The sequence below is a fragment of the Brachypodium distachyon genome, chromosome 1, assembly GCF_000005505.3.
Source record: "Brachypodium distachyon strain Bd21 chromosome 1, Brachypodium_distachyon_v3.0, whole genome shotgun sequence".
NCBI lineage: Eukaryota > Viridiplantae > Streptophyta > Magnoliopsida > Poales > Poaceae > Brachypodium > Brachypodium distachyon.
The window spans coordinates 59494708-59518977 of NC_016131.3; the positions used below are offsets into that span (position 1 = coordinate 59494708).

At 44.6% G+C, this 24270-nt stretch overlaps 4 protein-coding genes across 5 annotated transcripts; 1 reads left to right on the top strand and 3 right to left on the bottom strand.

Moving 5' to 3' along the window:
* Positions 1-3098: 3098 nt before the first annotated feature.
* LOC100832069 (glucose-6-phosphate 1-dehydrogenase, chloroplastic) lies at positions 3099-6272 on the bottom strand. Its single transcript, XM_003557677.4, has 7 exons — positions 5899-6272; positions 5658-5809; positions 5457-5551; positions 5007-5121; positions 4629-4834; positions 4361-4510; positions 3099-4277 (listed from the first exon to the last, which is right to left on the bottom strand). Exons 1-7 carry the CDS (start codon positions 6083-6085, stop codon positions 3470-3472), a joined length of 1713 nt encoding a protein of 570 aa, XP_003557725.1. The 5' UTR covers positions 6086-6272; the 3' UTR covers positions 3099-3469.
* Positions 6273-10221: 3949 nt separating this feature from the next.
* On the bottom strand, positions 10222-12122 carry LOC106865744 (single-stranded DNA-binding protein). 2 transcript variants are annotated; one of them, XM_014896459.2, is made up of 2 exons: positions 11395-12122; positions 10222-10687 (listed from the first exon to the last, which is right to left on the bottom strand). In XM_014896459.2, exons 1-2 carry the CDS (start codon positions 11736-11738, stop codon positions 10624-10626), a joined length of 408 nt encoding a protein of 135 aa, XP_014751945.1. In that variant the 5' UTR covers positions 11739-12122; the 3' UTR covers positions 10222-10623. The 2 variants fall into 2 exon arrangements, with proteins under 2 accessions (XP_014751945.1, XP_014751946.1); XM_014896460.2 differs by having other exon boundaries at positions 11412-12115.
* A 2234-nt stretch (positions 12123-14356) lies between these two features.
* On the top strand, positions 14357-15272 carry LOC104581762. Its single transcript, XM_010230207.3, has one exon. It carries the CDS (start codon positions 14373-14375, stop codon positions 15075-15077), a length of 705 nt encoding a protein of 234 aa, XP_010228509.2. The 5' UTR covers positions 14357-14372; the 3' UTR covers positions 15078-15272.
* A 3906-nt stretch (positions 15273-19178) lies between these two features.
* On the bottom strand, positions 19179-23756 carry LOC100832682 (ATP-dependent Clp protease proteolytic subunit 6, chloroplastic). The gene is made up of 9 exons (XM_003557679.4): positions 23600-23756; positions 23446-23480; positions 22069-22138; positions 21702-21906; positions 21489-21554; positions 20104-20244; positions 19932-19985; positions 19712-19804; positions 19179-19577 (listed from the first exon to the last, which is right to left on the bottom strand). Exons 1-9 carry the CDS (start codon positions 23665-23667, stop codon positions 19530-19532), a joined length of 780 nt encoding a protein of 259 aa, XP_003557727.1. The 5' UTR covers positions 23668-23756; the 3' UTR covers positions 19179-19529.
* Between the last annotated feature and the right edge of the window lie 514 nt (positions 23757-24270).

Here is a 24270-nt window from a genome sequence, read left to right on the forward strand (position 1 = left end):
TCCTCATCGACACCAACATGTTCATTTTCCTCGAAAGGATTTGCTAAGTCCCAACCAACATAATTATTTGACAGTGTGGAAGGATGAGTGCCACTATTGCGCTGACTGCTAGTTTCCTGAGGTGGTTTTGGAGGAGCAGATGGAAGGGATGAAGTGCATGGAATGTCTACACTAACACCTTCTTCGATTGGCCATTCTGGCTTATCAGGCGCAACATTGACATCATGAACCATAATCAACATTGCAATTGTTTTGGTAGTACCAAATTTAGCAAACATAGCAACCATGTCTTGGTCACTACTCAACTCAGGTATTGTTCGATTGGACTCATCAAAATAGTTAAGCATGATTGTTTCATTCATACACCACCGATATTTCTCTCCAATTTCGGAAACAAAGTCTTTGTAATTTGTTGTGTTGGAATCCACGACCATAGGGAATCTATAGCCGTTGATGCCCTCTCTAAAGTGAGACCCAACAATTTAATGTTCAACAAGAATGATGATGAGGGGTCCATCCTGTGAACGAACACAACTCCACCATTCAGAAATCAAGCTAAATCGACTAGACCTATGAAATCTATACAACAAACACAAATATTCAGAAAAGGAAAACTATGGTTTATAAAGTGAGAGAAGTATACCCTGCTGGAAGCCACGAAGGAACATTCGTCAATGCTTGGGGCACCTCCGGCCCCTGCTGCGAGTCCGCCATGGATCCTTAATTCCCAGGTTGGGACTAGGGTTTTGGAAGGGGCGGCAAAGAAGGCTCACACGAGGGCCATGGTGCGCCGTGGATCCAGACGCCGCCGGTCCCGTGCCACCGCCCCCGTGCCGTGGATCCTGCCGCTGTTGGTCCCGCGTCGTGGATCGAGCAGGCCGCCGCCGCGCCCGCGCCTCGGGAGAACGCCGCCGCCGACTGCCTTCGCGAGAGAAAGGGGAGGGGTCGCCATGTCGGGTCGGAATTTGGGGAGAAAGAGGCAAAGAGGTCAGGGTATTTTAGTTTTCCTTTTTTTGTTTTTTTCCTGACATGTGGACCCAAGGGTATTTCGGTCAATATGAAATAACTGACAACTTACATAACGGTCAACTAGTGGTCAACTAACGGCGATGGCATATTTGTACCAGATGCAAAATTTGAGTAGCATATTTGGAACAGGGAAATTCTCAGAGCAAATTCTCAGTGGAAAATACTAGTGACTAAAAAATACACTAACACCAAACAAGGCCTAAGTGGGTGACTCCGGTTTAATATCGATCCAAGAGGTGTGAGGACACCTTCCCTAGCTCTATAAAATGCCCCGAAAAAAGAAACTAGAAGAATTTTAATACGATTGCCACCTCCGACCTCCCTCGGATAATATAAATGTGTACTATGTATAACTCTGTCTTACTTTACTTTGCAATTTTTATTATCATACTTGTTGTTCATACTTTAAATGTGTACGTGATGAGGACATCCCTAGTCCTTTATCATCAACTCCAATTGATGATGTTGCTGCACAAGACAAGCCCAATGAAGTTAGACTTGGACCAATAACAAGAGCACGTGCAAAGCTACTTGAACAACAGGTGAACTCACTCTTAATTGAATCTGATGTTTTAATTGATGAGAGCTTTATACTACCTAAGTCTATGCATTTATGTATGATCAGATTTGAAGATGATTCAAGCCTTGCACGAGGAGGAGGAGAGTTGCAGCAAGATCCATTGCCGTTGATTTCCAATATCAAGAAGAGCGCGAGGGAGGAGAGGGAGGCCGACGGAAGAGGAGGAAATCAACCAGCAATAGAAGTTGTCGAGGCTGATGCTAGGACAAGTCCTACGATATGTCAAACATGTCTAAGGCATCAGCGCACGTCAAGGAGCATGTGACACACATATGGCTGACTACGACATGGTTTATTTGCCTAAGTGTGAGTTGGGCCTGCGTGCTCATAGTTTGGGCTGAACCCAACGTTTTGGGTCAGTTTGTATCAAGTTTGGGTTGAACCAAGTTCGAGTCCAAGTCCTTTTAGGTTGCTGGACGTCCACCACCCCTATATAAGTTGAGGGGTGCCCACGATTAGGGTTAGACCACGTTTAGATTATTCAGAACCTTTCGTTGAACTACTACAAGCATTCATCTGAAATTATATTCCTCTTTGATTCGATCAGGAATTTTACCTTCACCACTTTGTTTCGATCTGGTGTTTTTGCTACTGAAGATTTAAGTGTTATCTATTGTTCCACTAGGAATTGGTAGATTGCAGAACCCCTTCGTGGTCGGCGGCGGCGGCTACGTGCGAAAGCGTGTGGTGTTGCGAATATCAAATAGGGTTGAGAATTGTTGCATTGGCAGCAAGGGACTAGCCAGAGATTCATCAGCGTCTCGCGAGTTATCATCCATCCAGAACGAGCTCAACGAGAAGATCGGGCCGAAGATCGGGCCATCCCTTATCAGTACGTATGCATATGCTAGATGTAGGTTATGAGTGCTGCTGGGTGGGTCCTAGGTGTTCTGTGTTTCAAGTTCATGGTGTAATTAGCAGCTGGGTGCTAGGTGTGGCATCAACCAGCTGCTAATTACCCACATAAAGTTACCTCTGACGCGTTCTAACTCTAGCGAGTTTCCTGGTCCGCCATGGGAACTTCACCTTCTTATGAACCGTTGGTCGTATCTTGAGACTTCTAACACTTTTCGGATGCATCTGCGTGGTTTCATAGTCACCACTAACACTCCTCGCTGATGTTAGGCTAAAGCGAGTGTTGATGGTGTAAGACGCGTCAAAGATTAGCCGGCGTGTAGGAGTTTACTATTCTATATAAACCATGTGGTAAATCACTCTTATGCCATGGATGGGGATGTTGACTGTTCTAATGATGTGTGCTTTTGCTGTTTTTTGAAACTCATCTCATATTTGTTGAAGCTTTTGAATAGCTATTAAGAGAGAGAGAGAGATTTTGATTCTACTTTCAAGTTGTAAACAAAGCTTTGAAGTTTAGAGATCGATGGAGAATTTGATGCCTCCTTTGTTAAGGAAGCGTGCTATTCTAGAATTGCCAATTTAGAAACTTGTAAATGATCGGATGTTATATAATGATGATACAATGCCCATATTGTTTGATTATCGATGCCTCGCTTTATAAACATGACCATGTTCATCAAGCTCAAAGCAAAGGGTCTAAGCTTGGTCTCCAGCATTTCCACACTTGCTTTAGACAAGCCAAGGACTAAGCCATGAATACACACACACACACACATCAATGGCGCCTTAGGATATGTAAGAGAGTGAAAACTAAAAGAAAAGTAAAAAACACAAAATTCTAATCGTGTCTGTTTTCGCGTGAGCATATGTGGGTAGAGCAATGAAATGAATCCAGGAGCTGGTGTAAACAATTCCAATAATCAATGCGGGCCTCTTTGCTCTGAGTTCAATGGAGATGCTGATGATGCAGAGTTAAAAAAAAGAAGAAGAAGCTACCACTAGCTAGAAGGAGCCGTCGCTGCTGATGTCCCCCCACCTGACGTTGTAGTTGGCAGCGAGGTAGTGCGCGCCGACCGGGCCCCGGCTACCGTACGGGTAGAGCTCCGGCGCCACCCTCTTGTCCTCGAGCTCCTTGAGCACGGGTGTGAATATGGCCCAGGCGGCGTCGAGCTCGTCGCTCCGGATGAAGAGGCGTCGCTCCCCTTCGATGGCGTCCAGCAGCAGCCGCTCGTACGCGTCCGGGATCTCCCTCTGGTACCTCTCGGAGTAGAAGAGGTTGAGGTTGCTGCTGTCGAGCCTCATGCCGAGCCCCGGCACCTTGTTGTTGATCTTGAGGTAGATGGCCTCGTCGGGCTGCACGCGGAGCACCAGCTCGTTGGTGGCCATGTCCAGGTCGGTGCCCACGTTTCCCCTGTACAGGTTCCCGGGGACGCGCCTGAACTGCACCCTGATCTCGGCGCGCCGCGTGTGCAGCGCCTTGCCGGCCTTCATCAGGAACGGCACCCCGTCCCAGCGCGCGTTGTCGATGAAGAGCGCCGCGGCCGCGAAGGTCGGCGTCACGCTCCCGCTGGGCACCGTCGGGTCGTCCACGTAGGCCGGGAACGACTTGCCGCCCCGCGTGTGGCCCTTGTACTGCCCCACCACCACGTCCTCCAGCTTCAGCCGCCGCATCGACCGCAGCACCTTCACCTTCTCGTTGCGGATGTCCTCGGCGGCCAGGCTAACCGGGGTTTCCATGGCGAAAAGGGCCAGGATCTGCAGCAGGTGGTTCTGCATGATGTCCCGGATGATCCCGTAGTTGTCGAAGTACCTGTATATGCAACAAATCAACTCTCTGCGCTCATCCGTTTGGTACTGCAACCTACGGAGTAGCTAATTGGATCGATGACCCACCCGCCTCGACCCTCTGTGCCAAAGTCTTCTGAAAATATGAGCTGCACATTACGAATGTAATCTCTTGACCACAGCGGCTGGAAAACGAGGTTGGAAAAACGGAGCACCGACAGGTTTTCCACCAGCTCCTTGCCCAGATAATGGTCAATCCTATCAAAACAAATTGTTTGTAGTAATTCGCTTCTTCTTCCCATAGTTATAATCTGAGAGAGAGAGAGAGAGAGAGAGAGTCTCTGATCGAAACTGCACATGAGATTTACAGACAGACCTGAAGATTTGCTCCTCGGCCAAGTACATCTTCAGGGATCGGGTGAGCTCTCCAGACGACTCGTAATCGCGGCCAAATGGCTTCTCCACTATGAATCTCGTCCAGCCACTTGGAGATGAAGCAGTGCGGCTGGCAGATCTTACCACATCCACGAATATATTTGGTGGAATTGACAAGTAGAATAACCGGTTCGGTAGCTTGCCAGCCTGATGACAGATATTTGCCATGAATTCTTCTCATGTGCAAGTAACTGTTTTCTATCTCATACACACATTCCATGTATGCAGTGTTTTCACTAATCAAGAAACACTTAATTGAGGCTAGCATCTTTTTCATTTCACGCTAGTATCAGTTTACTTGTAAGGTCAAGAAACGTACCTCTTTTTCTGTAAGCTTTCTATCCAATTCAGAAAATCCTTCTTCTGAGTTGTAATGCCCGGATTGGTAGAAGCACCTCTGCAGAAATTGTTCCATCTTATCACTGCAGTTCTCCCTATTTCAATTGTTCCGATATAGTAAATGTGTTACATTCCGAATATATATAACACCAGTAACTGACAGTGTCCATGAACACTGTATGCCCATTGACAACATAACCTGAAATGCTTATTTTAATAATCACAATGAACTGAAGTTAAAAGAAGATTTGAGACTCCATCATAGCACGTATAACAATTACTTTCCTCGGGCTCACAAATCGGATAACGTCAACTGATTGACACCCCATGGCAAGGCGCAAAATCATATGACTACTACAACTAAAACCAACGCAAGCCGGCTAATCACAGTCGCATACCCTGGGCAACATGCAAAATCTGTATGCAGTACCTCTGATCAATCCGGCATGTTAGGGTCATGCTAATCATGTTCCTGAGCTCTTCATCGCTCATCTTGCTACGTGCATAACCAAAAACTGTAAAATGCTGCATGAACAGAGGTTAGCTAAAGCGAAGAACCACCTCCAAACTGAAGAATTACACCAAAGGCTAACTGGATTAAAAGAAGAAAGCAGTCCCAAATGGCAAAAACCTTAGGGAGCCAGTCCTCGTAGAACAAGGCGAAAAGCGCCGGGAAGATCTTCTTCTTGGCGAGGTCGCCGGAGGCGCCGACGACAGTGATGCTGACGGTGTTCCCCTCTTGCTCCGGCGGCCCACCTCCGGGCACCTTCCCATCTAGCACCCCTGCAACAACCACTTCTCGATACACTTTTCTTGTATGCAATCAGTAGTGAGTGAGTTCAGATAGTTGGGCTTTTTGCAGGTCCGAGTACCATCACTGAAGGAGGCACCGATCTGTGGATGGCCATTGGAGGATTTCGCCCTGAGAAGGCACCTTCTTCCTGCGGCATGGATCCCCTGAGGTGGGCAATGGCTGTGGAGCCTGGAGGTTGCATTTTGCGGACGAGCTGAGGAGAAGGCGGTCGGATGTAAATGGAAGAGTAAGCCGGTGGTTGCCATTGGAGCAAGAAGGAAACAAGAATAGTTGGGGGCATCAAGATCGAACTATCAATCCATCTGAATCTGGTGTGCAGAAATAGATTTAGATATTTGGTTTGGACGAAATGGGGGTTGATGTTCTTCATAATTGCTTCTTGACAGTTGGGCTGTGATGCTGGAAGTGGTGGTCCAGCGATAAGTGGTCACGGATAATGCCTTCAAATCCACACACAAAAAAATCAAGATCTCTCTCCCTCGCTCCTTCACTCGCCGTCTCTTTCTACCCTGTGCAATTGAGCTCTTCGAAGGCATCAGCATTAATTTGCACCGTCCTTTTTCCTTGATCTAAGTGCGCAAATTAAATTATTTTCTAATACTTCAATTTAACCATATTAAGCATCATCTTAAAACGAATTGGAGTGCTAAAATTACAAGGGTAAAAACGTAATCCACCTCGGTAAAAGATCGTAATATAATGAGTAAAATTCACAAAACCACAGTTTTTTGGGACAGTCGTGTCGCTGAACCACACCACAGTTAACGAAAAACCGTCCACAGAATCATACTTTTTGAGTCAAGTTGTCACAATACAGGTATAGGCGGTTTTACTTGAATCCTTACATGTGGGGCCCGAGAACTTGCGGGGGTGAGAAGGGGGCCGAGGGGTTAATTCACGGGGTAACGGGTCATGTCGGGTTGGGGCCGACGTGGCTTCCAACAGGTGGGCCCAACCTATAAAAAATCAAGCAAAACCGCCATACCACTCGCTTCTGAGCTGACTGAGACAACTTGACTCAAAACGTGTGGTTTTGCAAAGGGTTTTTTTGTCCAATATGGTTCAGCAACACGACTGGCCCAAAAATTGTGATTTTGTGAAATTTATATCTAATATAATTGAGAAAACAAGACGTCGGCAGTTTTCCCTCGATTTCCCCCTTCACCTCAGTCAACCTAGTTCTTACGAGCTTCCTCCTCCACCGCCGCAGACCACCTCCCAGAGCTTCCTCCACCGGAGCCTCTGGTGATGTCCCCTTGTGTCCCCTTCTATTGCGGCCTGCACGCACACCTGAACTAGTCCATCGCATGCGCACAACTTATCATCATGAAGTGAAGTAGCTTGGTTCTTCTGCCCATGGAGGATGGAGGTCGGAGGAGGACTCTGGGACGATGCTCCAGCCATCTGAAGTGTCCGATTGTGAGAGCATCAGGCCGTCTGGTACAACGTCAACCGGACCGGCTGAAGATTGAAGATATTCCAAGAGACCGTCTCCGGCTGGATGCATCCAATAGTCAAAGGTTTCCACTCGTGCGAAATGAGCAGGAAAACTGATAGCCGAACCCAATGCGTATCTGAAGAGAACCTTTAAAAAATGTGGAACTCTTGGTCGACTACAAACAACAACATTTTTGTAGTTTCATATATCCCAATAGAAAGCCAAAATTGCAATCCGAATATGAGCTTTAGTCTTTTTGCCTGCGCCATTTAAGCCAATTCCCAAACATACTAGTGATCTTAGTCGCTGGAGTCAAATTAAAGGTAATAAAAATAATGTGCCAAATAAAGCGAGCAGAAGGGCAAGAGAGAAAAAGATGTTGTACACTCTCATCAAAATCGCAAAAACAACACGTTAAGCTCCCCTCCCAATTCGGTTTCGCGAGGTTATCTTTAGTTAACAGGACTTGTCGGTCGAGAAACCACATAAAAATATTAACTTTTGATGGAATTTTAAGCACCTAAATCTTAATTTCTACCAAAAATCTCACCAAGTACCCTTTTTTTTTATATGTATGCCAATCTTTCTAAGATCGCAAATATTCATGTTCCCGTAACTTTTTTTTATTTCCCCGAAATAGTTAATGTTCATGTACATCAAAATTGCTCCTATTATTTTGCTGCAAATGTGTTTTGGATGATAAAGTCGTTTGGTTCTACAATATTTATATTTCTTTTGCATTTGATCATTTTATTATCATTTGTTCGTAATATCATGTGCAAATATGCAAATAAAATTTTCGTAGGAATGCGCGGGGTATCACCTAGTTAGCCATATGGTCTCTTCCAAAAAAAACTACCAAAACAATTAGCCATATGACAGGTGGGCCATACATGTCGGATTCGCTGTCAATTGCATTAAATCAACATATTTGGGTTTTTTGAGAAAATATGCTTCAAGAGTGGTGGCTTTGTAAGAAAATTAGCGTCAATGTTGTTTCTGTGAAACGTTAGCCAGAAAATGTGTGATTTTATGAAATTTACTCTATATTTACGAAACGTGATTGCAGAGTTTCTAATATGACACGTAGTAGCAATATGGAGTATTCATTTTCTCGTTAGAAGTTTTGTTTATATGAAATATCGTATTTAACTGCAATGCAGTTGACTTGTTGTGCCATGCCCAATGGTGTAGCAGGTAGATTGACCTTAAACTATAAGTTGGATCAGCGTTTACAAAGATATCAAGTTTTACATTCAAAACTTCTCGCATGAGAAAGTTTCTTTACGTTTTCCTAATCGGAGTCCATTTGGCATTTAGAATAGACCCCTAGATTTAAACTATCTACAATATGGTTTTCTGTACATTTGTTCAAACTTTAAATTAAACTTTAAAGAATTTAAAGTTTGAACAAATGTACAGAAAAACATATTGTAGATATTAATATGTTTTTATGTACATTTGTTCAAACTTTTCTGTACATTTGCTTACAGTTTGAACAAATGTACGGAAAAAACATATTAATATCTACAATATCAATGAGTAGATAATGAATATATATATTGTGTCAAATTTAATAAGTTAATATACAGTTGTAGATGTTGGTAATCTATAATCTACAGTCTCTATAAAATTGATCCCCACTAACATTCATTTAATGTTTGCAAGGTCAAAATTAGAGTGTTGCATCGTCAAGTTGATCTCCACTAAAATCCACATGCAAGTACTTGTCCACGTCATCAAGTCGATGCCCACTAAACTCAACATGTACAGTGTCCATGTCATCAAGTTGATTCCCACTAAGATTCATTTAATACTTGGAAGATGAACATGCAAACCTTCCACATCATCTCTATAATCTCTATAAAGTTTGATCCCTAATAATATTTGTTTAATGTTTGCAAGCTCAACATGAAAATTGTACACATCATCAAGTTGATCCCCACTAAAATCCACATGCAATATAATGTGTCCACGTCATCAAGTCGATCCCCACTAAACTCAACATGTAGAGTGTCCACATCATCAAGTTAATTCCCACTAAGATAGATTCATTTAATGTTTGCGAGCTCAACATGCAAACTTTCCACATCATCATCAACTCAACTAGCTCATAGCATCTCCACAACCCCAGGAAAATTCTCCACGTCTCTGTGCGCCGTAGAAATATAATCATCTCAAGGCACTCTCATTATAACTCTTTACCTCAAGGATGTCACCCAATTTACTAAACCATTTCATCTCTCCACTTTCATTTTTCCAGCAAGGGAAGCTCATAAGAAATATACATATGTAATTCAAAATATAAGGGATCGATACTAAATCATCATCGATGTGTCTTACTTTCAAAAGCATGTCTTCTCATGCTCACATCCCAAACCAACAACCGTGTTACCATCCATTTGTGCAACATTGATTATATGAAAAATGGGACACCACATCTCCAAGTTATTCTTATGGAAGAAGAAACTCAGAGCAACACCAGCATGTATTTCAGCCGAAATGTTTTTTTTCAATCACAGAAGAAATTGGTCATTAAATTAACAAAATTTATATAGACACATTTGCATTCTCTCTTAAATCAATCATATCATGAGTTCATGGATTGCTCTTTAAGGCCCGCGGCACCTCGCGTGGGGTATCCACTAGTTTTGTATAAACTTGATCACATTTTAAAAAGTTTGACTTAGGACGAAGCTAGAACATCTAATATTTAGGAACAGATGGAGTAGTTTCGAGCTTTTGTACAATTTTATGATGTATGATTGTGACCTATTGAAATCTGAGCTTAAATACTTGGAAGTGTCTATAGTTGTATTACTTTCAGCTTGCTATTGCTATGCTGCAGATGTCTTAATGATTGGGACACAACCATTTTGCCATGATTTTTTTTCTTTCTTAACTGCGATTAATTTTGGAATGGGAAGTTTCTGGAGTGCCCGATGAACCAAATGCCAACAATACCTTTGACAATAAACTCATCCAACAAAACACTTGATGGATGTCTCAATCTCCACTAGAAGTGATGCTAATTCAATTCTTAAAAACACAAGGAAATGAAAGATCTAGGGTGGAGGGATCTCACAATTCTATGGATAGATCAGAAGTTTAAAACCCTAGAAAAGGAGAAAAGCTCAACTAGTTCTTAGTTCTTGTCTAACCCTAAAAGATGGGTGCTGCTATCTATTTATACTATTGGTTGACAGGTTACAAAAGCCCATTTAGCATCACTTGAGCAGCACAAGATGGGGCTGCAAATGTAGAACATGTCTTGGGGGTATGTAATCAACTTTTCAAATTTGTGGCTGCACACAGGGGACATGTTCTGAGGCTTGTCCCCCATTTTCAGATTTGTGGCTGCACGGACATGTCCCGAGGCAAGTCCTTTCCTTCATCTGTTTCTTCAAACCTAAGGATACACAATGTTGATGTGTCAAGTAGAATCACATTCTAATAAATATTAGAAGGAGTGTCTCAAGTAAGAAAAGATTCTGCTGGTGTTATATTTGTTTAGCACATGATTGGTCCTACTTGAGTTGGTGACATTATATTAAGAGCCTCGTACAGATGTCCTCATCATTTGGACAGCTCGAAAAATCAAGGGAACGGAACTTCAAGTCAGTAGCATGAAGTTCTATCCTAACCAATTGCTCGAAGATGAGAGTCCCATTGGACAGCTGTCTGTGCTTGTCTGAAATGAACTCAAAGCACCAGAATTTTGGCAGGTAAATGGTATGTCTAAGATGAACTAGAAGCACGTAAATTCGGTAGGTAAAATGGTGTTTCAGAAATCAGGTGTTCATCAACTATATTCATACAATTATTGCTCAATTTATAAATCTTTGCTCGTTTTCTATTATTATTCCTACCAATTCCTAGTAATAAAGAGCTGTTATGGGCTTGTCTTTGTAACCATCTTGAGAACAGCTTAATTTTTCTCGGTAGGCCGACCTGCTAACAGCGTCTACAAGAGGTTCCCTATATTTGGTTCCCTAAAACTGGTCCTAGGAATAGGAGAGAGAAGAGATTGAGAAAAAAATTTCATCTTCTGCGACAGGTTCCCTATACTCCATTCCCTATTTCCTTTCACATATCACAGTGACAAATCGGACCCACCCGTCAGTGACACATACCCTTCTTCTTCTTCCTCCTCTGTGCTTCCTCCAAATCTCGCTAGCTCCTGCTCCCAGATCAGGCCGAATCCGACCACCGCCGCCCCTGCTCTTGGACGACCGCCGTCCCCCAGCAGCCGCCGCCGCTTCCCTGCTCCACCCCGCACCCATTCGTGCCCCACCCCTCCTCCGCCTGCCCCAATCGCGGCCGCTCCCCTTCTCCAGCATTGCCGCTGCTGCTCCCGCGTCGTGGTGCTGCAGCTCCTCCGGCGGCGCGACGGCCACGAGGGAGGCCATGGACGATGGCAGCGCGATGGGCGTGGCCATGGTGGTCGCGGTCGAGGCCATGGCGGCCGACAGCAGCGGTCTCGATTCCGGCCAGGAATCAAGTCAAGGAGGGGCGCATGGGGCCGGGGAGGGCGCGAGGAGGTTCGGGTGGCCAGCGGCGACCGGCGGTGGGCGGAAAGCAGCGGCGACGGGTTGGGGTTGGCGGCTCGTGCCGAGCGGAAGCAATGTGAAACCGATGGTTAATTTCCCGTGTGAGCATATTTCATTTTAGGGAATGAGATGTCCGTACTCTGCATTTGGGGAAGAGAAGAGAGAATTTAGGGAATTTTTCTAAAATTTTAGGGAGTGGGAATGAAATAAGAAACTGTTGGAGCAGATTTTGGAGGTTTTTAGAGAACAGAGGTAGTTATTTTAGAGAGGAAATTACGCAAAACCATCACATTTAAAACACATATATGGAAAAATCATTTTTTTTTAAAAATTACAAATTACCACCGCTTTTGAACACATAGGTACTCTCGAGCACTGACTAGGTAGATGATGATGTTTTGATGCGAAACCTGACAAGAGGGCCCACATGTCAGTGCCAGCTTGGCGCACTCTTGGGTCCATCCTGGCACCTGTCTCTTTCCCTCACGAAGACAATCCATCGCTGTTGGTCCTTCTGTCTGCGCAACTCCTGGCGGCAGCCTCGTCTGCGACGCCGTCCCACATGTGAATCCGCTACTGGTCCTCTGTCGGCGCAACTCCTAGCGGCAGCAGTCATCGCGGTCAATTGCGACCGCTTTGAGCTCCACGACGGCGATGGCGTCAACCCGAGCTCGTGGCGCGGGTCGGCTCCTGCTCCATCCCCACACCACCATCCCGCCGCAGTACCTAACAGAGTCTGGAGGTAGAGCTAGAGCCCCGCCCTGCAACATGTGACCGTGTGGCGTTCTCCGGCGAGTCCGAGCGGGGGTTGCGGAGGAGCTCCGCTGCGGACCTGCAGGCGCAGACAAGGGCGAGGACGGGGGGAGACGGCACGGCGGTGCCTCTGGCCAGAGGTGGGGAAGATGATCCTGCTCCGCGTGTCCGGGACGAGCTGTCCGCCGCCGTGAGAAGGTCGAGCAGCGGCGAGTCCGCGGCGCCAGCGTCGACGGCGTCAGCCACAAAGAGGTCGTCGGAGGTGGCAAGGACGAGTGGACTACATCGGTGTGGCTGGAGGAGAGGACTACTACGATGCGGGAGTCGATGTCACGGACGCGGAGGGAGCCCACGAGCACATGTGGACATAGAAGGAGAATTTGCTTCCTGAGGTTCTCAGCTTCTTGGCGCAGGAACAGAGCTCACCATCTGTTGTTAGTGCAGAGCCCAGCTCGCTCAATGATTTTCACGGTGGATTCACACATGCACACAAGCTATTCGATGAAATGAGCAGCAAGCAGCAGCACTGAGACGGACATGTGGTCGACAGCCGTGGCGTCGACGTCGTAGTCGCAGCGCACGAGGGAGGCAGCGAGGATCATGTTCTGCATGCCAAGCGCTTCGTACCGCAGGAAGTCGATGTCCAGCGACAGGTGTACGCGGCGGTGAGCGAGGACGAAAAAGGGACGCCCGACGGAGTAGTTGCGGCCCTCCATCCAGGAGCTAGCCGGTGTGGAGAAGCTCTTCCCAGGTGATTGGTAGCTCGAGGAAGGAGAGCTCCTGGCCGGCATGGGGCGGGGCCATGGTCATGGACCGGGCAGTCCGGCATAGATGAGAGCTCACGCGGCATGCAGCGCGACTGCGGACAAAGAGGAGGAATTGCAGCCAGCGTGGTCGTATACGATGGAGAGAGAGGGAGACCGGTTCAGACGCTTGTCCACCGTGGCGCCAAGCTGACACTGACATGTGGACCCCCTTGTCAGATTTTGCATCAAAACATCATCAACTAACTAATCAGTGCTCGGGAGTACCTATGTGCTCAAATGCAGTGGTACTTTATTAAAAAATTAAAAAAAAGTGGTTTTTCTAAAAGGTTGCCCCAAACGTGATGGTTTTTAGAAAACCTCCTGGAGATGCTCTAAGCAGAGGCTTGGTACATAATGGTCTCCCCTAAATTTGTTTCCGTCTTCTCTTTGTCCAAAATTTGCGAAACTTGATTTTTCGAGGGAACATCTGGATTGTTACCTTGTTTTGCCTTTTAGAAATTGTATTTGTTGAAATATCTTTAATGCAATAGTGAGGACAGGTTGTGTTTGTCAGGTCTCAGGAAAGTGGGAATTGAAGAGGCACGATGTCTGAAAAGTATGAAAACTGTAACGTCGTACTTACGGTGACTTGATCCGACCGAACTAGCGGGAAATTCACTCGCATGTGGCCGTTGATTGACTAGGCAGCGTGCCTCATACGTCCTAGTACTACAATTTCAGTCACCCATCACTTGCTTTCCTTTTCCCCCGGTCTCGGTCTCGGTGTCAGCTCTGGTGTAAAAGTCTCCAGTGGGTCCTATCCGAACAGGCACGAATAGACCGACTCGTGTCCGACTGGACGTATGGTACCCACTCACCAGTTGTGCGTGCAGCCGCTGGATGAACGATCTGAAGGCTAGCATCGCTGCATCGGACAACGCGTCACTCCCAAGTCCAAGTCTTCGTCCCGTGGCCGGTGGACATGTCTCTGTCCGGGTCCTGTGTTATTTATAACTGGGTGATCGATCGACCATCAGTCCTCACCATGACAGCCATGGCGGGGATGGACGCTAAGATCGCCGTGCTGCTCTCCCTTCTCGCCGTGAGTTTGCTCGCACGCACGCTCCTCATCCACCAGCCGCGTCTCGACGCCACCCTCGTCATCGACCGCTTGCTCTCCTCCACCTTCGACCTCCGCCTAGTCAAGCTCGTCAACCGGAGGAACATGATCCTCCTCTGCCACGCCATCCTCCTCCTCATCCTCAACGACGCCGGGCTCCTCACTGCTCCGGCTCGACACCGCACCACAGCCAACTGCTCCGAGCCTCAGCCCAAGAGCAGGATGGATGCCAAGAGCTCGACCTGTGCCCAAGACAAGCGCGAACATCGACGCAGGTCCAAGACGACGACGACGCGATTGCGGCGCAGGATCCCATTGCTACCGAGCCAAGATACCGTGGTCCAAGAGATCGATCTCCTAGAGGTGGAGAAACCGAGCTTTCAATGCTGCTTCAACTTTGATCACGCTGATGGCAATGAGAATGAGATTGGGGTGGCGTCTGATGACATCTCTTCTTTGCACTTTGAACTGGTCGATGAAGATGAGGGAAGCAGAGGGAAGGTGGAGGAGATGGCGCCGCAGGAAACAGAGGCTGAGGACATGGACGAGATGAACAAGAGATTCGAAGATTTCATCGCTAAGATGAGGACAAAGATGCAACTGGAGAGCATGCAACTGGTCAAGGTCTAGACAGAGATGGAGACAAAAGCAAAAATAGCGTACGTTGGAATGAGATGTATATAAAGCTCGATCATGCTATCTTTAGTTCCTCTAAAGTTATAATGTGACTCGATGTATTTTGCCTTCATCAATCATCGACGTTTGTTTTGTGCTGTACCGTCTATTTCAAAAGGTAAATTGATTAGAAAAAAATTATTATCGAAACGTACTACAATAACCTCCTAGACCTGTTGGTTATCAGCAATTAGCAATACCTGCCACTGATGGAGGGTAGTCTATGGTTCATTCTGTAGTAGTGCGGACGATGCCACCACAATCCACCGCGGAGAACGCGGCTGTTGTCGCCTCCCTCTTCCGCAGACTCAAAACCTAGAAACACTAAGAATTGATGATTACTAGCAGAGTGTCCGTGTGTTGCAACGGAACAACAAATAAAGAAAGAACAACAAAAATCATAAGAATTCATCATCAAGTTAAGTGACATAGAAACAAACACCTCGAGTTTCTCAAAAAGTGAGTTAAGTATGGAAAATAACAACCTTATATTGTTGGTTGGGCTTTAGGTATCTTGCTTATGTGTACATTTGCAAGTATATATCAGATGTTCCCTTTGATAATGAACATTTCGAGGGTAGAGTACATATAAATATATAATGTCATAAATGGATAAATGTAGCGCAAACGAAGAAAATGAGTGACCATCTCTTGCACAATTATTTGAAACCCAAACATAGAGCAAACAGAGAAAATAAGTGATCATCTCGTGCACAGTTATCTGAAACCTAAACATAGCACAAAGAGAGAAAATCAGTGACCATCTCTTGCACAATTAATTAAAACCCAAACATAGCCTGAACCCAACCGAGAAAATCATTATTCTTCTTGGCAGGCTTCTTTTCATTCTTCTTGGGCCATGGAAAGCAAAGTATTTCGGAGAGCTTAAACAGCAGCTTGAATCTACAAAATTAAGAGGAACACGATGAGAAAAAATTACTCGCTAACAGAATGACCAGGCGAATAGCACGCGAGCATTAAGGTGGCATCTGCAACCAGTCAATATACTTTCAAGACAAAAGCTTGGTTAGTATTTCGAGGATCGAGTGGAAGAATATTGTAAGGCACATAAAGCTTTTTCTTGTCCTTGATTTTGTTGTGTGTGTGTGTGTAGAATCTGCATAACAATGACACATGCAGCAAATGAAAAATAAAACATGCCACAATTTGTAAGTTGGCACATATTAGTTTGGTTTCCATTACTCCAGTACCGAAACTTTGTCGCCAATTTTTTAAATCACATACTGGATTTAGAGATCTTTGGTTTTATTTCATCACTTTGATTGTGTGCGGTACTACTACTACTACTTACATTCAGTCGTGATAGTTTTACCATTTTGTAACTTAATGAGCTTGAGAAGGAGACCGATTGTTCATTCTATGGATTGCTTTTGATGTGTTTAAGTTGCGAGCATGACAAAGCGGTCAGTGCAGTGGCTTCTGTTCTGTCACTGATAGGTGATAAGAATCCGGAACACTACTTTGTCTCCATCAGGATTCTAATCTCTGGCATAATTACGTGAGTATGAACGGTTCAATGTTTGTGTATTATGTTTGGTTCAGTTCAGATCAAACCAGATCAGAGAAGATGGACAAAACTTTTAAGTTTGAATGTGATGCTAGTGGTATTGAATTGATAGGTGTATTATTACAACAAAGCAAACCTATTGCATACTTCAATGAGAAATTGGGAGGGGGCATGCCTTAAAATATTTCACTCATGACAAGAATCATACTATGTCAAGTTAACTCTCGAAACATGGCACAATTACTTATGGCCCGAAAGTGTTTTTCATACATTCTAATCATGGATCTTTACAGAATATTCGTAACGGGTTAAGTATATTGAGTCATCCCCTGTGTGATCAAATACAAGAAGGGTAAAAACGATGTCATAGTTGATGATTTGTCATCGCATCATTACACTAGGCTTTCTCAGCTTCACTTCAATTTTTTTGGTCTGGAGACCATCAAAGAGCAAAATGTGCATGACACATCTTTTAAGAAGTATTGCAGTGAAGATGGGAAAACATGAGACAAGTTAATCATTAATCATGGCTTTGTGTTCCGCACTTACAAACTATGCATTTCAGCTGGCTTTGTTCATCTTTTGTTGTTGCAGGAAGCGCATGATGAAGGTTTGATGTGCCACTTTGGCGTAAAGAAGCCAAAAGATGTGTTTGCTGAACATTCTTTTTTAATGAAGATGCGAAGGGATGTTGAAAGGTCCATTGCTCGTTGCACCACGTGTAACAAAAGCTAAGGGACGGCCCGATCTTCTCAGAGAGCAACGTGGATAACTTGTATGATTTTACAAATCCCTCGGCTGTTCATCTGTCGCCGATGCAACGAGCTTGCAACCCAATTGAAATTCGCAACACCACACACTTGCGCAGTAGACCACCGATCACAAGCGGTACTCGGACTCAACTTGTGGTGCAACTCGGCATATTATTCTTGTTGTTGGTTGCCCTTGCACACAAGTTTGTTCTTTTAACTTGTATCCTCCATCTTCATTTGTGATGCGACTGCCTCCCTCTCCTCCCTCGCGCATATCTTGATGTTGGATGTCAGCACTTGATGATCCCCACGCTCGACCTCCTCTCCTCCACGCGCCATGCTTGCCTTAACCTCAAACCTGATCACACAAAGATGCAAAGACTTGGGCCGTATAAAATTATCATCAATATAAACATTAGGTGCAATTAGAAGTGAGTTCACCTATATTTCTAATAACTTGGCACGTGCTCGTGTAATTGGTCCAATGCGTAGGTCATTAGGTTTATCTGGAACAGCTAGATCATCATTAGGCAAAGATGATAAAGAGCTAGGTATGTCCTCATCAACTTAATTCTCATGGTTTATATATGTCCCTTTCGTTCCTACTATACATTGGGAAGACATATACATGGACTTTGTTCTTGGCCTGCCACGAGCCACGAACAAAATAGTAGAGGGACAACATATTTATAGTCGTGGATAGATTTTGCAAATTGACTCATTTTATTTCTTGTCACAAAAGTGATGATGTTGGGTGATGATCTTTTTTTTCCTGAGATTGTACGCTTGCACGGTGTTTCCAACACTATAGTTTCATACCGAGACACCAAATTTCAGAGCCATTTTTGGAGGTGGTGGTCATAAAAAAGGAGCAGTGAGAGGAAAAATTGGGCGCTTTTGCATCAAGGTCAAGAAAAGAAGCTTGATACACATATATTCAAAATGAAATGGACAGATATATGGCGAAGTATCCAGTGAAAACCACTATTTGGTACAAACTTGTAAACTTTACTTGTAGGCCATTGGATCAAACATGTGTGGTCAGGATTAGAGGTGGGATTCAGATCAACCGCTTAAACACGTTTTGCATGAAACCCCCTGTTCTTATCCGTCATTCTCTCGTTCCCGCTGAGAAAGCGAGAATCCCTTTGTTCGTCTTCCCCACCCAAGCATTGATAAACTGGAGGCCGCTGGCGACTGAATCGAATCGGAAACCACCGATGCGATCGCGACTAGGTGCTGGTTCCATGTGCTGCAGCGGCGGCGTGGCCACACGCATTGGAGGCAGCAACTTGGCGGCGGGGGGCGAGCCCAGGCGCTGGCAGCGGCGGAGCTGGCTCATGCGCTGGTAGCATCGGGTGGTGCCGCTAGCCACCTGCTCTGGAGGGGGCGGAGCTGGCCGGCTGCACAGCCCACCACGATGGAGGATGCGGCACCACGGCCGGCGGCAAAGGTCCGACCACGAACAGCGGCAAAGGTCAAGCCCTCGTGGACAGGGTCGGCGGAAGGCAGGATCTACTTTTGCGGGACGAGAGCGGCCGATTGGGTCGAGTCGATTTGTTTTTGCTTTTGGGATTGCATCGATCCATTACCACAGGAGACGAACCATTTTCTCTGTTTGTTTGCTACGAGGGAATAAGTGCAAGGAGTTTCATGCAAAACGTGTTTAAGTGGTTGATCTAAATCCCACCTCTAATCCTGACCACACATGTTTGATCCGATGGCCTACTTGTAAAGTTTGCGAGTTTGCACGGAATAGAGATTTTTACTGGATACTTCACCAAGATATATGTATCTTCGCATGTATCATTTCATTTTACTTTTTCCGTGGCAACACATGGACATTTGACTAGTGGAGAAAAAACGTGCGCCTTGGTTCTGCACAATCTAACTGGAACTGTGATACCCACAAGCCTCGTCTACATCTATATGCTAGTAGTACTACTAAACACAGGGGCAATTCATACTGAACACAGTTACATTGTGATCGAAGGAAGCTTTGATGATCCCAACTTCTTGCCATCCCTCGGAAACTGGATGTTTAAACGTCCAAGTTGTCTAATTAACTTGAGCTCCAATTTGCAATCCTTGCATCAGCCTATGATTAACAAAATGCCCTTCACGTTCTTAGCATCTCGTTTCCAGCAATGCGTCCACTAGTCCAAAGTCCATGGCCTATAGGTAAACCGAGAGCGAAACATAAGTATATACTCCAGTTTAGGACAACAGGTTGCTTCTCTTTTTTTTTGAGGGACTTTCTTGTGCTACACATACAAGAGGAGATAAGAAGAAAGGAAAGGAAAGGTTACTTCTGAGGAAGACATGAAGCGATCCCTCTCTGTCCACTGTTGCACCATATCCAAGGGTTGCCCCGTGAAAGCAGCAAACATTTTGTCAACTTTCTGCAAGTACAAGATTCAGGATCTTTAATCACAGCTTAGAGACACAAAATAGACTACTTCCTTCAACATCAAGCAAAAAGCATGGTGAAGATGATATAGACTTGTTGACGGTTGCATAAACACTTACATCTCGAGCATAAATGGTTTCCCCAACCTGTCGCCTCACCTCCTCCGTGTTACCCTGCATGTGGCCCATTGTTAGAAAAGAAAAACCCTAAAGGGTGGCAATTGCCAAATTGGTCATGCAATATTAAGAATCATCATGCTACTTGATTCATGTAACAAACCCACAATCATACCTCTGATCCACCTTGAGGTTGATGAATCATTACTCTAGCATTTGGCATCGCATAGCGCATTCCCTTCTCACCACCAGCGAGAATAATCGCTGCTTGACTAGCAACAACACCAAAGCACACTGTCCCAACTTTGGGTGCTATCTGCTCATGTTAACAGAAAGAACTCGGGGTCTACTTATCAGTATGTTATTACAGTCACAGATGTATGTCTTTGCTAAATGGCAAATGGAAAATATGACTATGCAGGAAAGAACCACAGCTAATTTACATGCATAACTAAAATTCATTCAAAAGAACTAAAAAATAATCTTCATAAAAAATGCATATGAGTGATTCATGTAAAACAAAATGTTATTTTTATCAGCATTTAAGGTTGAGCCTTGAGACTGCTAGTCAAGAGTTTTTCTTTCTTTAAAAAAATTGTAAGACAATACAAGTGTTTTCCAATATTATTGGGCATGTAAACTCAGTTATAGGAGCTCTCCTGGCAGGATAATATGATTTTACATTTAACCAATGGAAAGCGAATGGTAGCATTTCATTATATCGTAGGAAATAGGAATGTCTGACAAGTAGGCATGAACCAAGCACAGTTCGAGTCCCTGTTTACAATAAATAATACATAGTTTTTTCCTGTTTTCAGGCTCAATTCACAATACATTGTTTTACGACATTATCATTTCCATTATACATGCAAATGCAATAACAATGCACAAGAAATTACAAACCTAAGGGCCTAAGAAACAGCAATGCAGAATCTCAATGTCTTCCTTAAAAAAGGCTAAATAAAGTAAATGAAAAAAATAGTCGTGAAGCTCCCTGTGTGATGTATGTACAATCACATAGGTATCTTTGGTCATAACAACCCAAAAGCCAGTTTTAACGCTATACCAGATTTGGGAAATGAGGCATGTGGCCAGCAGGACCGCACCAAGCCCGCTTGGCAGTTCTATGTATGAATATTAGAATACAACTCTTGCAATCAATACCATGGATATAAGAGTAGCTTTTGCATTACTTATGATTTTATGTTAATACCGTAAGTGCACTGCAGTTTACATATAAGCTCGCTAGCTAAGGAGCATGTTTAAACTATAGAACATACAAACCAAAAAAAGTTTTGTGCTATATGTGCATTTCATTCTAGTGCCAAAAACATAAATCTTAAATCATATGAAGAATTCTTGTGATGTATGAACAAGAGCCAAAATATATGATGGGAAACTAAGGTTATGAAGAATGTAGCAACAATATTACTCCCTCCGATCCATAAAAAGTGTCACCCATTTTGTACTAAGTTAGTACAAATTTTATACTAAATGGGCGACACTTTTTATGGATCGGAGGGAGTAGGAAGGAAAATGAAATGAATATAGATGACGCACCCAGGACATGCAATCATAAATTGCTAAAATGGAATAGAGACTTCCGCCAGGGCAGTTAAGATAGATCTGACAGATTAGAAAAATAATTAGATTTATACAAGAGCAGGTAGAACATATATGAGCAACAATCGAGGCACGTGCTACACACACTAAGGAAGATACTTCATTGAAGACAAATTTTGAATCTCCAATAACAGAAAAATGTGCACTAACCAGAATATCACCCTCTTCATCAATAGCAGAAAGTGTGACAAGCTGTGATATGACACGCTGTGCCACTTGTGAGTTAATATATTGACCAATGAAGATTATGCGGTTTCCCAACAGTACAGTTGCCAGATCAAGAGGGCCACCAGGAGTCATGATAGCAGGCATTAAAGGTGGATTTTCGTTCTCTGATGCCACAATTGCATTTTGCCTACAGATAATAATGTACAATGTTATGGGTGAATCTCAGTACTCAAACTGCCAACTGGAAAAGTAAATAACCAAGCTTCTAATACACAAACTAGATTAAAATAGACAACATCTAATTGCCTAATTTAGGAGAAATCAACCACGGTAGGTTCACATGTGTCACCTCAGGTAAGAATGACAGTGTATCCTCCCATCCAACCGAGCAGAAACACCAGGTGTTACAAATTGCAGTCCTATGCGTACAATTAGAGTAAGAAATCAATTCAACATATTTGCAAGAATGGACTATGAAGAAAAAAATGAAATGAGCACAAAGTAGTCCAAAATAATGTAAATAAACTATTCTCCATTCTTATGGCTTCAGTTACAGAATTGCGATAGGGATGGAAGGAGATGATCTCAGGAGCTAGAGTTAGAGCACAAGGTATAAAGAATGGATGAAGAATCATCCTTATTGCTTGAACAAGCAAATTGGGATTTGAGTTTCACAAATTGTGGGCTTTGGAACTCTTCTTGCTTGAACACAATTTTAGAAAGCCTATTTCTTATGTGGAGTGAGAACCCTTATAAGAGCAGGGATAAACTCGAAAGAAACCTTTCCTAATACGACTTCCTATGAATAGGAAAGGATAAACCCGGCTAGTCCAAGGATTAATCCAGTCTGGAACAGGCTTCATCAAATTACCCGAACACAGATCAGCATCAGCTGAACTCAACTCAGCTTCAGCAAGCTAACCGAACCCAAGTCAGTTCCTTGCCTACGTATACGGTTTTGTTGCCACGGCTGCAAACCTAGCCCCAAAGGAGTCCAGAACATCCATAATCTGTCATCAGTCATCACGCTAAAGACAGGTTTCCTCTTTAAACCATGTTAATTTGTGCCAACATACCTAGCAGCGATACAATCTAAAACAGTTTAGTTCGACAGTATGCAACAGGGCCATGAACCAACTTCAAAATCAGACAAAATTGAAGTAACATGCACCACCGGTCCACCCTTTCTGATGCATTATAGATTTTAGACCAAAGCAATATTGTACAAACGGCATCAACAACTACAGCATTCTAGTGCTACAGACTCAGGTAATCACAGTATTCCAGTTGTCCATTCTCTATGAGAGACCTGACAATCGAGACCCCATCCTGAATAACCAGAGCGGATCGGAAGTTATCGGCATACCTACTCAAAGGCAAAGACTAAACCATCACACTGTGTATACAGCTGCAGTGCACAATCTTATACTCAATCTCTTTATGAAATGCACTGCGGCGTATAAGAAGTAAAATAACCGTAAATCACATCAGTTTAGCGCCCTGACTCCCAGAGTTCTGCCCACACTCAAGCTCGGTTTAAAACATCACACGATGTTCTAATAATTAGACTACAATCTACGACATGTTGTTGAACCCGCATTAAATCAAACTATCCAAACGGACAATCCTCACCTACACAACCTAATACCCCTTTGTCCCACCCGACTAATAAAACAGAGAAAATTTATAAATCTGCGGTGCCAGACAAGCACAGAGAAAAGCTCACCTCGGAAGCCCAGGCATGAACTGCTGCCTCTCCGCCTAAACAGTGGAGACCAGACAAAGGATGAGATGAACACGAGTAGTCCATGATTGGAGAAGCGAGAGAGGGGTGTGGAGGTAGGGGGCACGGGGGCGGGGGTTGGGGGGCAGGGGATTACCTGTGCGAGAATAGGTGGGAGGGAGAGGTGCGGACGGCGAGGGGCGTGGAGATGTACATGGGCGCCATTGCAGTGTAGAGCGGAGGTGTCTGAGCCTGGTAGAGAGTCTAGAGACGACTGACAAGGAGGAGATCAGGTTGGCCACGCCTTGGGTTGGGCTGACGCTCTTTGCGCAAAACAAAAAGGGTTGGGCTGACGCTCGCAACTTGCCTGAGCTGCTGAGCAGTGAGCACGGCCTTCGAAAACGCTGGGTTGCGAATCTGGCCCAGACGCACTTTCACGACCATGTCTTAGGTCAGGGAGACCCATTTTTGGGTCTGTTTGGCCCAAACGGATTCCTCAATACACTTTTGGGTCTGTCACTGCCCCAACGAGACCATTCATTTGGTCCGCTTTATTACTCATGGACATGCGGGCCGGGGGAGAAAAAATGTGGGAGGTGCGGACGAGCCACTACAAAAACAACCGTCCGTCACGACACAAACCCGGAGCAAATTTGGGTCAGAAATTGATCGCGTCTGGACAAAAAAACAGATTTGGGTGTCTGTTTTGTCCAAACGGACAAAATGGGTCGTCCCGCTGGGGTGGCCTTAGGACTCGGGCAGGGACAGACCGGCCTAACTCGGCCCCCCAAACAAAGGACAAATGAATACTCCTACTTCAGAAGGGCA